At 42.5% G+C, this 16,472-nt stretch overlaps 1 protein-coding gene across 9 annotated transcripts in view; it reads left to right on the forward strand.

Moving 5' to 3' along the window:
- LOC117219772 (uncharacterized) overlaps nucleotides 1–16,472 on the forward strand; it is a 536,896-nt gene that overhangs the window by 512,656 nt on the left and 7,768 nt on the right. For 6 of the 9 annotated variants that reach the window (XR_013033574.1, XM_076522477.1, XM_076522476.1 and 3 more), the window contains 8 exons: nucleotides 6,765–7,013; nucleotides 8,959–9,223; nucleotides 9,760–10,213; nucleotides 11,412–11,679; nucleotides 12,513–12,882; nucleotides 13,349–13,641; nucleotides 13,874–14,104; nucleotides 14,802–14,952. Coding sequence is in view for 8 of the 9 variants with exons in the window: in XM_076522477.1 (XP_076378592.1) it covers nucleotides 6,765–7,013; nucleotides 8,959–9,223; nucleotides 9,760–10,213; nucleotides 11,412–11,679; nucleotides 12,513–12,882; nucleotides 13,349–13,641; nucleotides 13,874–14,104; nucleotides 14,802–14,952 (2,281 nt within the window). In the remaining variant the exon portion in view is untranslated. The remainder of the gene's footprint in view (nucleotides 1–6,764; nucleotides 7,014–8,958; nucleotides 9,224–9,759; nucleotides 10,214–11,411; nucleotides 11,680–12,512; nucleotides 12,883–13,348; nucleotides 13,642–13,873; nucleotides 14,105–14,801; nucleotides 14,953–16,472) is intronic. The other 3 variants (XM_076522478.1, XM_033469196.2, XM_076522479.1) reach the window with 3 other exon arrangements.

The raw sequence follows: 16,472 nt of genomic DNA on the forward strand, positions 1-16,472 counted from the left end.
GGGCGTTGGGAAATGGCGGCCGAGCGTGTGACGGCGAGGCTCGAGGGTATGGAATGTTGTTCGCTTCGAAAGTAAAATCGAACAGCCAGAGAGCGAGAGAACGAGAGAGAGAGCGAGAGAAAGAAGAGATAGAGCAAAAGAGAGCGAGAGAGCGAGATAGAGAGCAAAAGAGAGCGAGAGAGAGCAAAAGAGAGCGAGAGAGCGAGATAGAGAGCAAAAGAGAGCGAGAGAGCGAGAGAGAGAGAGCAAAAGAGAGCGAGAGAGAGAGCAAAAGAGAGCAAAAGAGAGCGAGAGAGAGCAAAAGAGAGCGAGAGAGCGAGATAGAGAGCAAAAGAGAGCGAGAGAGCGAGAGAGAGAGAGCAAAAGAGAGCGAGAGAGAGAGCAAAAGAGAGCAAAAGAGAGCGAGAGAGAGCGAGAGAGAGAGCAAAAGAGAGCAAAAGAAAGCGAGAGAGAGAGCAAAAGGGAGCAAAAGAGAGCGAGAGAACGAGAAAGAGAGCAAAAGAGAGCGAGAGAGTGAGAGAGAGAGCAAAAGATACCGAGAGAGCGAGATAAAGAGCAAAAGAGAGCGAGAGAGCGAGAGAGAGAGAGAGAGCAAAAGATACCGAGAGAGCGAGAAAGGGAGCAAAAGAGAGCGAGAGAGAGAGCGAGAGCGAGAGAAAGAAGAGAGAGAGAGCAAAAGAGAGCGAGAGAGAGAAAGGACTCTTTGCAGGCGCGCGTTCGGTTCCTCGTAGCCGATAGAGGGATTTTCAGGGGTTCTGGCAGATCGGTGGGGGCGAGGCCGACATTGAACCGGGGGGATCGAGTGACGATCGATAATAAACGGTATTTCGTGGGGGCCAGTGATGCACACCCCTCGTCCCTGAATCTACGACTCTTTTAGAAGCAAACCGGCCGTGAACGAGATAGTGCGTACGTTCTAAGGGTTCTCGGTAAACGGCGAGCGTTTACTGTTCCTCCCTTTTCATTTGCAGCGTCGCGCGCTGCGCCGAGGTCTCCCTGTTTTTTTAGACAAAATTCGATAACTTTCCCCCCGTTTCAGACAAACCCGTCTGTCGAACAATGCGGGTCTTTTTATTCGCATTGTCATTTATCTGGCATTATTTTAAATGTAATCGTTAGACCGCGGATCTTTATGCAAAATAGAAATTGCCTAATTGTGAAAAAGCAATAGTTGCGTAGAGATGTATTTTTCCTTTCATTTTTTACACATCGAACACACACAGTGTGACGAGATTTTTACGTTTTTTCAACGTCTTCGCCACTTCGTATTTATTTTAATATTTTGTGGACTGTTCAATTGAAAGTGTATGACTGATTTATAATTTATAATAGCACGTATTATACTAATATATTAGTATTATAATATTGATAATTATATTACAATATATATATTGTATAATTTATTAGTATTGTATTATATTGCATTATTATTGTATTATTATTGCATTATATTGTATTAGATTGTATTTCTTACTGTTCGGAGCAAAAAATAACTTTCCGCCATTTTTCTGGTAGCTTTGAAATCTTGTGACCGCTAGATATTCTGCTTTTTTCTCGTCAAAATACCGAATCGATTGCTACTTCAGCACTTCAATTTGTTAAAAAACGAAACAATTTTCCGGACAACCCAAAAAAAATAAAAAAAGGTGTCTTTCTCGCTTCGTCCGACTTCCGGTTTAGATCGAAACGTCGGGAGCCAATGAGAGACTCGAACTCTGTGTGTCCGATCCCTTCCTAGAGGATCCGTAAGCGGAACGGAGCGGAGCCGAGCCGAGCGCGGCACGGCGACGGGGCCTCCGTGTTACTTTGTTAAGTCAGGAATATTGGCCGTCGGCAAATACGTGGACCAGCGTATCGTCGGTTATTGCGAGCCGGCCTGCAATATGAACTGGAAATTGTTGTATTCGCCGGGAACCTGCGCGCCGCTCTCCAAAATGCCTGCGACCCGGAGAAGCGTTTTGTTTTCAGGGGGCGACGGGCGGGGAGGGGCCGCTGGAACCTCACCCCTTCCTGCACAATGGAGTTACGAAATATGACATGGCGGAGGGAGCGAAGGGAGTCGCATGTGTATGTTGCTACACTCGATTGAACGGAACTTTATTTAAGCGGCGGGCAAACAAAGTTTCAAAGATCCTAATCGACCGGCGACGAACTCTCTCTCTCTCTCTCTTTCTCTTTATTCTCTCGAAACTGAACGGTGCCCTTTGAAGCTGCGATTCGCCTCGCTACGAAACAATTTTCGATGCACAATCTCTGGCGGTGCATTCGGAAATTCCTTCCTTTGTTTGTACAATTTTCGGTATTTAAATAAAATAAACTGCTGTTGCTATTAGATACAATAAAAAGTATAAAAAATCTGCGAGAATTGTCATCGACGATGTGTTTTGAAAAATTGCCGAACGAAGCTCTTGAAATTGTGGTAAACATTATCAACATCACGGGGTTAAAGCCCCGATAACTTTTTTAAGCCTGTACCCATGCATTATGGTACATTATTTTTATTTTTCGTTAATTTCGCGTCGAGCTTGAACCTTTAACGTTCTGCAAATATTTATTCGTATATCTTGGCATCTTATATGCACATTCTGAACATCTCATCGAGTCCAACAGAAAAAAGTTCTTCCATTTTAGACCGCGTTCGAACCCTTTCGCGAGCCACCGTGGCTAACATAAAGCAGCAGCTGCCCCATCCCCCGATGCCACGGTCGATCCCGGATAATCCAGGAACAATGTTACAATTTTTTCGAGCTAGACATCGAAGAGAAGAAGCTTTTGATCGGGGCGGTCTCGGCTCCGGGTTCGTTTCCCGGCACGAGGCGAGCCATCGAGGAGCTAATGGAAACGTCACGGCGAAACGACGGCGCCGTCGTCGGACGGATAAGTCCATACCATTCGCGATCTGTTTAATCGGCATCGAGATCGAGCGTCCGGAGGCCCGGTTGCTCGGTAATAAACGGAACGGAAGCAGCATTATTCGATACACGCGGCCGGCACACGCTCGAACCGTCGGACGATCGAGACCATTGTCTAGCGTTGCGCTCGCTGCCAGGAACAACAATTCCGCATGACAACTCGCACGCGAGACACAATAACCGGCCAGTGGCCCGTGCCGGGGCGGCTGTTATTGGACGAGGGAGCAAAAGCTTTTTACGGCGGTGTCATCGCGCGCCTCTCCTCCCCGGCTTGGAAAAACGAAAACGGCCGCGACAATAAACGCTCGGCCGTTTCGGATCGGCACGTGAGAGAATCCGAAGGGTGTCCCTCGTTATCTGGCCGTGGTTATCGACGACGACGTAACGCGAACCGGGGGCTACACGGGGTTTTCACGATGCCTCTCCTCCTGCCTCCGCAGCCAATGCCGGCTGCGGAATCAAATCGAATCGGCCGCTCGACGGACATAAATTTCAGGAGAGCATCGCGGAATTGAAATCACGCTCCTGCTGGAACTGTATAAAATATTGGGACACCCGGATACTATGGACATACATGTACAGTGGCACACAGAAGTGTTCGTGCGTCTTTTAAAGTGCAATACATTTTTTGAGATTGGACTAAATGACGTGAATCTTTTTTTAGATGATTTTGGGACTGGGCTAAATGACTGGAATTTTTTTAGATGATTTTGAGACTAGGCTAAATGAATTGAATTTTTTTAGATGATTTTGGGACTGGGCTAAATGACTGGAATTGTTTTAGATAATTTTGAGACTGGGCTAGATGACTTGAATATTTTTTAGATAATTTTGAGACTGGGCTAGATGACTTGAATTTTTTTAGATGATTTTGAGACTGGACTAAATGACTGGAATTTTTTTAGATGATTTTGAGACTGGACTAAATGACTGGAATTTTTTTTAGATAATTTTGAGACTGGGCTAGATGACTTGAATTTTTTTTAGATGATTTTGAGACTTGGCTAAATGAATTGAATTTTTTTTAGATACTTTTGAGACTGGGCTAAATAACTTGAATCTTTTTTTAGATGATTTTGAAACTGGGCTGAATGACTTGAACTTTTTTTAGATGAGGTCTACTGGACGATGACTGAAATACTTTCTTTTTAGCTTTGATATTACTTGGAATGACAAAAAAACAAACATCTCTCGTTTCTTAACTTTCTTATCTGAGCCTATAACGAAAATTTAAAAAATGTCTCCCATAGATCCCGGTAACTTATATGCATGCTGAAAATTTTATCGAGATCGGTTCACGTTGTTGCGAGATACAACAAATTAAAAATCGCAAAAATCGCAGTTTTATCGCGATTTTCACCAAAAACTAATAAATCTGCAGTTTTTAAAATCCTGCAGCGCCTGTAGCTCGACTCTGGATATTATATAGTACAAAAGGCAATTTTTTAATTTTCGTTATAGGGTCAGATTAAAAACCGAGGGTTCCAAATTTTTTTTTCTCACTCCAAGTAACAGCAAAATTTAAAAAAACAAAGCCCTCACTTACGTAAAGAAGAGAAAAGGGAAGAAAAGAAATATAATATCTACATATTATATTGTCTGAATCATTGTTTTACGAATTTATTACACGAACAATGCCGAAGCCATAACCAACGTTATCGCGCACACTTTCGATTAAACGCCCTCGCGCGGCCGTCTATCATCCCCTCGCCACCCAGCAAATACGTCTTCGTGGTTCGATGCGTCTCAAGCTGTCAGGTTGCCGAGCCTCCGAGGCTCCGGCGCTTTCTCAAGCCGTTAACCGCCGCGGTGACACCGCCTCAAAATTAGATTAGAAATTTCACGAGGTCGATGCGTGCAATTTAGAGGCGCGGAAGCGGCAGTCTGTCTCCCGTCGCCGTGTGACGATAAATTACCAAGCAGACTCGCGAGAAGCACACACACACACACACACACACACACACACAATGAGAGAAAGGGAGGGTAGAGAGAGAGAGAGAGAGAGGGAAGGAGAGAGCAAGCGAGAACACGAGACAGACGGTAGTGAAAATTTTAGAAAGCGAGAAGAGCAGATTCCGAGAAAGCGAGAGAGAGAGAGAGAGGGAGAGAGAGAGAGAGAGTCGAAGACAGAGAAACGGAATTGAAGACAAATTTTAGAGAAAATGGAGATGAAGAGAAAGAGAGAAGGAGACAGAATTGAAGGTGGGGAAAATCCTAGGGAGCCAGAAAAGGGGATTCCAAGTAAGAGAGAAAGAGAGAGGGTGAGAGAGGGCGAGAGAGAGGGGAGAGAAACGGCAGCGAGGAGTCAGATGTGCCGCACGGAGAATTCCAAGAAGCGGCCAGTTTGTATTTTTATTTTCGGCCGAGGAGGATGACAGAAAATCGTTGGCCTCCCTTCACTTTCCCGAAGAAGGGGGTGTAGACATTAGCAAGGGCCGCCTGGCTGGCACGACTGTTATAAATCAGACACACGCACCCTCTATTAGCACCCCTGTCTACGACAGGTCTCCGCAGCCCTAATTTAACGTTAAACGCCTTTCTGCTAATAACGCTTGGTCGTGTTATTAACTCCTGCTACGGGCTGCAACGAGCACGCTTGCAAAAAAAAAGAAAAGCACAGTCGGCTCTATGGAGAAATCTCGAGCCTTTCGCGAGACGCCGAAACCGGAGACGTTGCTGTTGGAGGGCAACGGTGTTGCATAGTCGTGCGAGAGTGCGAGTCTCGTGGAGCGTTTGTTTTGACTTCGTGTCTTCGACAGTTCCAAGGTCGATGATACCGTGACTCTGTGAGTTTGAAACCCGACGCTTTTTTATGCCCGTCCGAGCTGCAGAGCAGCGTGCATTTCTTGTGAGGATTAAAGTGCAACTGTTGCACCAGGTTGCACGAGTCAAAGCGCTCAATTTCTTCATATGCGTGAAATGCAATAAGTCAGACCTATTTATATATATTATATATTATAATTATATATTATATATTATTGTATATAATAATATATTGTATATTATTGTATATAATAATATATTGTATATTATTGTATATAATAATATATTGTATATTATTGTATATAATTATATGTATGATATATTATAATTATATATTATATATTTATACATTTATGTAAGTCATCGATTATCAAAATAATGTTCAAATGGCCAGATCTGTTTATGTTTAAAAAATACTGTAAAATATGTAATCGTTGTACGAGTCACAGGGCTCAATTTTATATACATAAAATGCAATAGGTCATACAAAATGGAAATACTATATAGGTCAGAACAAATCATTCTTAATTTAGAAGAAAAATGGCTTCTAATGCAAATGATTATTTTGTTTATTATTTTGTACGCAGTGTAGCAATTCTAATCTAATGACAGCGGATTTTTATACAGAATAAAAATTGTCTGCATCAGTTGCAACAAGTAGAAACTATATTTAGTTTCTATTGTAAGTTCACTTCTCTTTAATTACTCTAATAGTATTAATGATAGTATAATATATATTATTATTATATTAAATATAATTGTCTGCATCAAGACAATGTCTGCAGTTGCAACAAGTAGAAACTAAATAATAAGTTCACTTCTCTTTTAATTACTCTAATAGTATTAATAATATTATAATATATATTATTATATTATACAATCTATATTATTAATAGTAAAATACTATCAATAACAGATTAAAAATAAAACAGTAACAGTTTCAAGTTCTCGCAACCCTTCTACCTTAAATTGCAACCACCCAATTTTGCCCCAAATGCATAAAATCCTCAGTCCACTAATGACAGCCGATGAAAAGATTGTTCTATGAAGTTTGCTCATACAGTTCTCTCCTTCTCTGTTTGCAACCAGGCACGCGTGCATCAGTACCAAGCCCAGATCTCGAAGCTGCAGCTAGAGAACGAGTCGATGAGGGGTCAGCTGCGCGGCTTGGAGGCTGCATGTGCTGGTGAAGTGCATGCCGCGCTGGTTGCACGTCTGGCGACCTTGGAAACCGAGCACGCCGCATTGGCACGGGACGCCGACGCTCAGCGTCGCCAGTACGAGCGGTGCCTGGACGACGTCGCCAACCAGGTGGTCCGCGCCCTTCTATCCCAAAAGGTTCATTGCTATGCTCTCGTTACCAAAACGTCCTCGACTACTCGTCTTTCTCTTTCTCTCCTTCTCTTCTCTGATTTCGTCTGTCTCTCTGCGGCACTTACAAAACTGTCCGCCATATCTGAGATACCATATGTTCTTCCAGTTTCTGTAACCTTGGCTAAACAATTGCGCCCAAACTAATCCGGAGTTCGTACGTTATTAAATCCGTTACCTTGTCTTATCAACGTTTTAACGATATAATAGTTGTCATCGTAATACTACATTTGCTATCGAGTACATATTCATTTCTTAGCGTACCATTATGGGGCCCCATCTGCATCGCATTGAACACCGTGTGCTCCTCGAATATTTGCACGAAGGATCGCCTTGTAATTTCGTGTGCTTTTGGTTTCACTGTTGGAACCGGTTTATATCTGATTCCTGTACTCACTGTTTCAACAAATTCATTAATGCTTTGTCTACCGGTGGTTTTCTGTTAGTTTTTAGTTGGGAAAATCAAGAGTTTGTTTGAAAATTGTTCAGAATATATTTCAATCTTATTCTATGTTGCCGTTTCTTCAGGACGAGTATACTCGTCAAAAACTGCTGAACTAATGAAGAAGAATATATGCATTGGCTTTCTTTATTGGATTATATATTTTATGTATTATATATTAATTGTATATCAATATTTAATCATGTATTAAAATTTAATTATATACTAGATGTTTAATTAAATATTAATATTTAATTATATGTTATTGTCTTATATATTTTATATATTAAATATATATAAATATTTTATATATTAAAATATATATTTCATAAAATATATAATTTAATTACAGTAACTTGCACACTTTTCACAGAGATTGTAACAACTAACTGATTAAACATCTTCCGGTAGATAAAGCATCAATAAAAAGTGGAGATAAAAATTGAAATAAAAAGTGGAGATAAAAATCAAAATAAAAAATGGAGATAAAAGTTGAATTAAAAAATGGAGGAGCATACGGACGTGAACATTTACACGACGAAACACCGAACGCGTGAAAATATCTCGACACACCATCATGTACAATTAATACAACAATTGCACAACTTTTAATAGATGTTTTAATGAGCGTGCAACATGGTTGAGCGTGTCTGTCATCAATCAGCTGATCATCCTTCGACATCGATTCCCGTTTAATCCATCCGCATCTGCTGTGCTGGAACATCGTAAAGCTACGAACCACTATCTCGCATACGAACGTACCGCGGATTGCGCGCAGCTATGCCAAAGAAAGCAGCATCGCTTGCAGATAACAAACGTTGGGATTACTAGCTAGAACTCTAACAAACGTCCACCTAATAATCAAGCCAGCGTCTAGCTCTCCGCAGCAGTAGAAACTCTCAGTCCAAACTCTCTCTGCACTCGCTCTTTGTCTACAGAGTGTCCCATAATTAACGGAAAGTGGTGAATAATAAACGGAAAGGAGAGATTCTTGAGGTCATTCGAAGTAACTTTTTCCTCGGCGAAAATGCGATCCGCGGCTTCGTTTACGAGTTATTAACGGAAAACAGTGACCAATGAGAGGCGAGCTCGGCTGGCGCGAGGCGTGGCCGAGCCAATCAGCGGAACTGGGCTCCGACCGTTCGGTCGCGTCGCGCCAGCCGAGCTCTCGTCTCATTGGTCAGCGTTTTTCATTGATAACTCGTTAACGATGCTTCGGAGATAATTTTTGTAAAGGAAAAAGTTGCTTCAAATTACCTCGGCAATCGTCCTTTTCCGTGCGTTAATATAATTATGGGACACTCTGTGTAACATAGCACCAGCTCCAAACGCTTCCGCGCGCAAAAATAAAAGGAGTCCAGCATCGAAGTCTCCGGTCCTCGTTTTTCTGTCTGCTATCGCGCTTTCTATTTGTACACGGCGACCCGAGCCCGGAAAACTTGCTGACGACCGTGTCCGTTTCGTGCACAGGGTCTCAGGGAGGAGATCGGCGCGCTGCAGAGGCGCATCCGGGAGCTCGAGGCTCAAAATCGAGCGCTCTCCGGGCTGCTGGCACAGGCCGCGACACCTGGAACACCGTCAGAACTGATACAGGGGATCCTGGAGGCTGGACCGGCTGCTGTGGTAGCTGCCCTCGGCTTGGACCCCGCCTGGGTCCCTTTGGCCAGGCCCAGGTCACTCAATCTCCAGATTCCAGTCATGGCGGCCACCAAGTGCCGAAGGAACAGACCACTGGGTGCGAAAAATAATTGCATTTTTAGACGACAGACTATGATTTTTCGGAACTTTTTAATTGAAAACTGACGAACTTTATTCGGAACTTGATAAATTTTTCAAGTGTTTCGTGATATATATATATGTTTACCTAGAAATAATTATTAATTGTTTTAGTTAACCGATCGTCCTTTTTGTTTATGCTACTTTAATGCATCAGCTACTGACGAAAAAGAAGAATTTATTTATTGCCTTCTACTGATTATTATTTTTACTTATTTATTATTCTTTTGCTTGTTATTTTTTGCTTATTATAATTTCTTACTTATTAGTGTTTTTTACTTATTATAATTTCTTACTTATTACTATCTTTTACTTATTATAATTTCTTACTTATTACTATTTTTTACTTATTATTATTGCTGTCTTATCGTTACTTATTTATTTAAAAAGAAGAAATGTTGGCGTCTAGAACAGATTTCTTCAAAATTTCTGAATGCTGAAATTAAAGCACAACAACATGATTGTCCTAAAACGAAACGTCTGTTAACAATGCAGCTCAAAAACCGTCGGAAGAGGAAGGTAGCGAGAGTCCGGAGAGCGGAAACAGGGACGAGGGTTACTCGACGATGTCCAGCGACGTGCAGGGGGAGGGTGCCCGGCAAGAGCCTTCCCGGGGGTTGGAGGACCTTAAGGAAGCGACCGACGAGACCGAGGCGGATGTTTCTCCAGATGCACGGCTGGTCACCTTAGACGCCGGTGATCCGGATGTCCTCTTCCTACCGCTGAACCTCACCGTGGGGATCAACCCTCGCCATAGCTACCCGCCGACCAAAGATCTGCTACCGTATCAGCACGTGATGCGCAGCTTTTCCGACAGTCATCTGTGCCTGAAGCTGACCGCCACGACCAACTTCACGCCGTACAAGCTTCCCAGCCCTATGGGCTCGTCGTCCCTTCTCTTGGTCGAGGAGGAGGGCTGGGATGCCGAGTACGTGCAACAATGGCTCAGGTGTGTGTCTTGGAATTTGATTTTTTACACCGCTGAAAAATATTTTAGCATATAGACAAATTTTCGAGAAACAGTTGACCAACTTTGATCGTCGATAACTAAGCGAAAAATCGTCGTAGCGTGATGATCTTTTCTTTAAATTAAAGCTTGAAACCTCTACTTTATGTCGCTGTATCTTGATTTTAAGGGCGGCGTATCCTTGCCACTGTACGCCTCTAAATGTAAGGCCATGTTTGTTGTACTGAAAATAGCCAAGTTTGCCGAAATACACGGACTTTGTCAAATTTTTCTTGGGGATGTCGTTTACAGTGTGACTAACTTCGATCTTTTCTCTTTAATTTGATAAAAACGGATCGTGGCTGCGATTTTTTTTCGCGAAGCTACAGCACTTCGAAGTAACCCCTGCCAATATCATGTGTCAGCGGCCTGGTAAGGGGTGTTCTTTTACAAATGTGGTCGTATAATTTTTTAGAAATATAATTCAGAGAATAATGAAAAATTTCTTGGCAAATTCAATTGAATTTCTTGATAATTAGGACATCTACCAATTAACTGTTTAAACGAAAATTGTTCAAGTTTTGTTAGAGATAGTTTGAATCCTCTATTCTTACATCTTCGAGCAATACATTGTATAAAATCAATCTTGCAGAAGACGATAAACATTGCAAAATAAACATTAGACATTGAACAATATGCGTCATAAAATAGAAGCCTATTCTACTTCTTACGAAACATAAGAATAAGCATAATAATAAGCATAGAGATCCTCAGGCAAATAACATGGTCTGAACGAAAGTGGCGTTCCAAGCTTACGTCCGATCGTAAAGGGTTAAGTAAACGGTTAATAACTCGAGGAGCCCTTCCGAGGGGCAATAAATATGAAGGGTTGTTAAGCATAACGGTTAACAAGATCAAATCGCCGATAAAACAGAGAGTCCGCGTTTTGAATCGCTTGCAACGTTGCATCTAATCCCTCCCGAGGCCTGTAAGTACGTCTTTAAATAATTTCGGAACCCCTGGGTGTCTAGCCGCGGTAGGTATCAATGCAATTTGTGTACGGGAGATAAGGGAGCGAAATTGAATTCTCGCCGGATAAAAGAAACCTCAAGGGTCGGCGAGAGGTCGGGGCCCCGTTAGCGTGTTCAATTTAAAGAAGAACACGATCGCGGCACCGATTAAACGGCGAGATAAATTTCAGGTTGGACGACAGTAGGAGTGCTCAACAACATCGGGATCTCCTCGAGTTGGAATACGACAGAGCGGAACTGGAAGATTGGAGTTTCTCGTTGTCCACCGAGGACCTTGTTCAAAATGAATCCATGGTATGGAAGGAGCCCGCCGCCGCCACCACCACCCCCGCCCTCCCTGCAATCAAGGAGCATAATCCCCTGGAATTGGAAGAGGACGCGAACGAATGCTTATGGAATGGCGCCAGTTACCTTGCTGATAGAACCGGTGGAGAATTGGTGTGTTGTTACGGAATAAACTGAACGCAATTGATATTACTCCAGACACCGAGATCCTCTCTAAATATTGCTTCCCCTATTCTTCTCCCACGGTCAATTCCCTCGAGGCGAAACGTAGACTGCGACTGCACCCAGCCGCGACAGGGTGTCCCAAAATTATGGTGCCGAGAGGTTCCCGAGGTCAATTGAAGTCACTTTTTCCTCAGCGAAAATGCAATCCGAGGCTTCGTTTTCGGGTTATTAACGAAAAACGGTGACCAGTGAGAGGCGAGCTCGGCTGGCGCGAGGCGGGGCCGAGCCAATCAGCGGAACTGGGCGGTCGTTAGCGCGGTTGCCTCGCGCCAGCCGAGCTCGCCTCTCATTGGCCAGTGTTTTTCGTTAATAACTCGTGAACGATGCCTCGGAGAAAATTGTTGCAAAGGAAAAAGTTGCTTCAAATCACTTCAGGAACCTCACAATCCCTGCTTATAATTATACTCTTTAATTCTTTCGATCTCTTTACTATTTTAAATTACATCTAAATCGTTCTTCTCGTAAATGCATAAAATCTGCAGTATAATTGCAGTAAATTCTTCCTAATTGACGCACAGATCGCGCACAAAAATGTATAATTTGGGAAGAGGAGATTATTCGAGCCTTGCGCCTCGTTCTTATAATTGTTGACAATCGGCGATTATAAAAATGAAACGAATTCTCCATTTTTAAACACAAGTTGAAGGAAAATTGTGGATTATTGTGCAACATTTCCGTTGCTCACGATCTCGCAGAAGTTCCTCGACGTCGATTCCTCCGTCACCTCGAAATACACCGTTTTAACATATCTTGTCGCGCAGGTCGCGCTCTTAATGGACGCAAGAACGACCGGATCGTGGCCATACGCCACGAGTCCCGGAGCTTCTTGGAGCAGCGAGGACGGTGCGCTGGAGAATTCGAGCAAGAGATCGTCCGCGGCGTTATCCGGCTGCAGCGACGACCCAGAATCGCCATCGATCGGCACCGACTTCACCAGAGACTTCTACAGGCTGGTAAAGTTCGAGAGCACAAAGAGCTTGGCCAGCACGTCGTCGAGAAGCGGAAGACCGCCGCCAGACCGGGAGCAAGCCCTGCAGAGCGTTTTGTCCTTCATCGCTGAACAACAGATGTATCTAGCCGAGCTGCCTAGCAACCTTCTGGAGCAGAACAACGCGTCTTTGACGACCGAAGGTTCGTTATCTGCTCTGTTATTCGCTCCGACACTGAGGCTACCGAGCTGTAAACAGCTGACTGACTTCAGAAAAATGTCCAGACTGAATTTATCGAGACCTTTCGCCATTTTTATTAGCTCGTAAATAACTTCCGTTTTCTTATCAGACATTTTATCAGACATTTTATCGGACATTTTATCGCACTTTTATCTTGTTTTTCTTTTATCAGATATTTATTCTGTTCTTTTATTTTACTTACTTCGAACCCTTATCTATTCAGTGAAAGCAAAAGCTCTTTCAAATCTGCAAAATCTGTTCTACGAGACAGTCTTCAGAATTTCACTAAGTTTTAAGTAAAAAATGCGAGACTGGACATTTCGATTAGCAGAGTAGGTTCAGTGTCAAAGTTCCTGATCCCCTTATTGGCGTGATAATCTTAAGAAACGATGCGTTCGGCATGAAATAAAAATGATTCGCTTTCGAAGTAGTCCTCGACGAGGCTAGAAGCAAGGAGGACTGTGGAGCGGACACGGCGTACACCGACGTCGAGACATCCGTCGATCATGAGAACAGTCGCCGTGAGAATGCCGTCGAGGCGAGCAGCAACGACGATCTGCTGGATCAGATACCTGTGCCCTCATTGGCACCCGAGGAGAGAATAATCAGTGCAGTGGCTTGCAACGGGGGCGTCTCTTACACCACGGTGGCGCCATCAGAACTGGGAGCCGTTCCCGAAGAAGACGAGGAGGCGGCTACTTCCTCTACACCTAGCACGGTTGTAAGTCCTGCTATGTATAGTCTGTTTCATTCGAAGTTACCTCGCTCTCCAAAACCGCTTTCATCGAGCTTAACCTTCACCCAGAACGATTGACTTTGCGTCGAGATAGTCGTCGACAGTTGTCGAGTCCAAAATTCAATGCTCTTTGGAGAGAGATTCGGTAATTTTGTGATCGAACGACTGGCGAATGGTTGTGTTGCCGTTGTCACACGGTGGATTTTACGGCGAGCAGGTCAGTCCAGCGAGAGCACCCCTATTGATCGAGGGCAGGAATCGATCACTGAGCTTCCACGAACGTGCCACGTCGAAGGACGTGATAGACGAACTGAATCGAATGATCAGGAAGGGCGAGGAGACCCTAATGCAAGATACCCAGGTGCCGCTCGAGAAATTGGACCTCGCTTGCTGCTGTCCAACTGGATGGGTTCACGTTGAACGAGACATTGACTTCACCGACCCAAAAGTAAGCTGAAATCGGCGGATTTCATGCAAAATCGACTGCGGATTTCATGCAACATTTGCGGGAACAAATGCTACAACGAGTAGCTTGACATGTAAAATTATGAGGACGCAAGAAGCATTTTTAATGATACTAATACTAATTTAATGATCTTGTCAAAATTATTATAAAAGACAATTTATTCGTATTTAATTTCTGTTTCCTACGATCCTCTTGGAGAACTGTTATTTTGCATAATGATCCGCGGTCTAGAAATCGGGCAAATTCGTGTACGAAAGCCAAAAGTCAACAAAGTAAGTCGAAAGAAATATTCTTTGATCATATAATGCTCTCCGGGGTGACAGCACAAAAATCGAGCAGGTCGAGGGTTTCAAAATTCAATAAGTACAATTTTTGCTGAAAATAGTACTTGATTGATCTCCTTGTGTCAAGATCTTCGGTGATTAAAGGGAAAAGTTACTTCAAATGACCTCAGCTATCCCTCATTTTCGGCTGTTAAAATAATTGCGGAACACCCTGTATAAACAAATTCGACACCCCTCGAGTGCAACGGGTTAACTTCAAAATCAGAAATGTGGAAACAGCTCGTTTCGACCTGCTCGATGAATTCATTGTTAAGAAAGTCATTCCGCGTGCGAGGATTAAAGAAACGTCTACCACTAAGAACAGAACAGTTATTCACAAAGTTCTGTATCCGCAGGCAAGAGCCAATCTTTTAGACGTGATGCTAGCAAGCAGCGAAAGTTCATCGGCGGCATCGAGCAGCGGATCAGCCGGAAGTGACTCGGGGGATGAACCACCGGATTACCGTCACTTGCACAGACTCCACCGACACCGACGTCAGAAAAAAGGTATTTGCTAAAGGATCCCCTCTTGTCCGAGGGCATCTCTTCTGTCCAATCTTGCACACCACTCTGATATATTCTATATCCTCCAATTACTGTACCTTCCGCTTAACACTGTTGTCGAGATGTGTTCGACAGTATCAATTTCCAAACACAATTTTGGATCCATGGTCACGAGTTACATACATACATACATTTGTTATCTTCAATCGACGATCCCGTAGAATCTCTCTCTGTGTGTGTGTCTCTACATACATATTTATCGTGGTAAACGTCGATCATTCATTAAACGCTTGTTCCTCTGTCATTGTTATACGGGAACCTCGGTGCTACCGAACGGCAACACATCTTTCCACAATCTTGTTTCGTGAATGAAGTATGAGAGACTCGCTTCCGCTTCTCACATCTCAGTATATAACATCCACTAACAAACATGGCAAGAATCACGCTAATATACGCTACACCATACGCTATATCATCGAACTAATTCGCGAGCATTCGGTTCGTTTAATTGTCCGTCTGAAAAGCTCGTCTCGTACTCGCGCGAAATACGATCATCGAAATGCGTCGATTGGGGGCTGCGTAACCCAATGCAACGAGATCTCTTCGACCCTAGCAGAGTACAGAGAACGTGAATTCTAGGTTTGCTGAACGGTCTTGTCGTATTTCTCGACGATAAATCTACCGAGCCGGTCAAGATGAATTTTTACGATTTTTGATACGAAGATGCTGCAATTGAAAGAAATTCTTCAGAGAAAATAATTGAGGATACTTCTTAATCGAGGCAAAAACTTTTTAATCAGAAATAACAGGTTAAAAGGTCTTTTCGTCGTTATAAAATAATATAGATTAATTGCAGATTAGAGTTCCCTCTCTCTTTCTCTCTCTCTCTCTCTCTCTCTCTCTCTCTCTCTCTCTCTCTCTCTCTCTCTCTCTCTCCCTCTCTCGGTAGATTTAATGCGAAAGAAATTCCAAATAATTTAAACGAAAATCGTTCGGCGAACCGAAGACAATTGTAGAACGTGGCGCGTATGTTAGCGTGGGCTCTGCACTAACTTTGTTAACACGTTACGACCGTTGACGATTAACCCTTTGCACTCGAAGCCAAATTAACACACAATTTAAAATACTTTTAGTGACCCGCGATATTTCCATTTTATAGAATCTAATTATGAACATATGAAATTGAATTTTGCGACTCGTGCAACAATTACGCTTTCAACAGTTCTTTAAATATAATTTAATAATATATATATAATATTTATATGATTAATTATGATTATGATAATTATATATATATTATATATTATATATATTATTATTGTAACACAGCTCGCACAGCATATTATTATATTATATTATATTATATTATATATATATATATATTAATATAATAAATATTTATTATATTATATAAATATAATATTATAATAATATATATAATATAATAATATTATATTATATAAATATATATAAATAATAATATATATATTATTATTATTATATATTATGATAATAATAATTTA

This window comes from Megalopta genalis, chromosome 5 (genome assembly GCF_051020955.1).
Source record: "Megalopta genalis isolate 19385.01 chromosome 5, iyMegGena1_principal, whole genome shotgun sequence".
Lineage (NCBI taxonomy): Eukaryota > Metazoa > Arthropoda > Insecta > Hymenoptera > Halictidae > Megalopta > Megalopta genalis.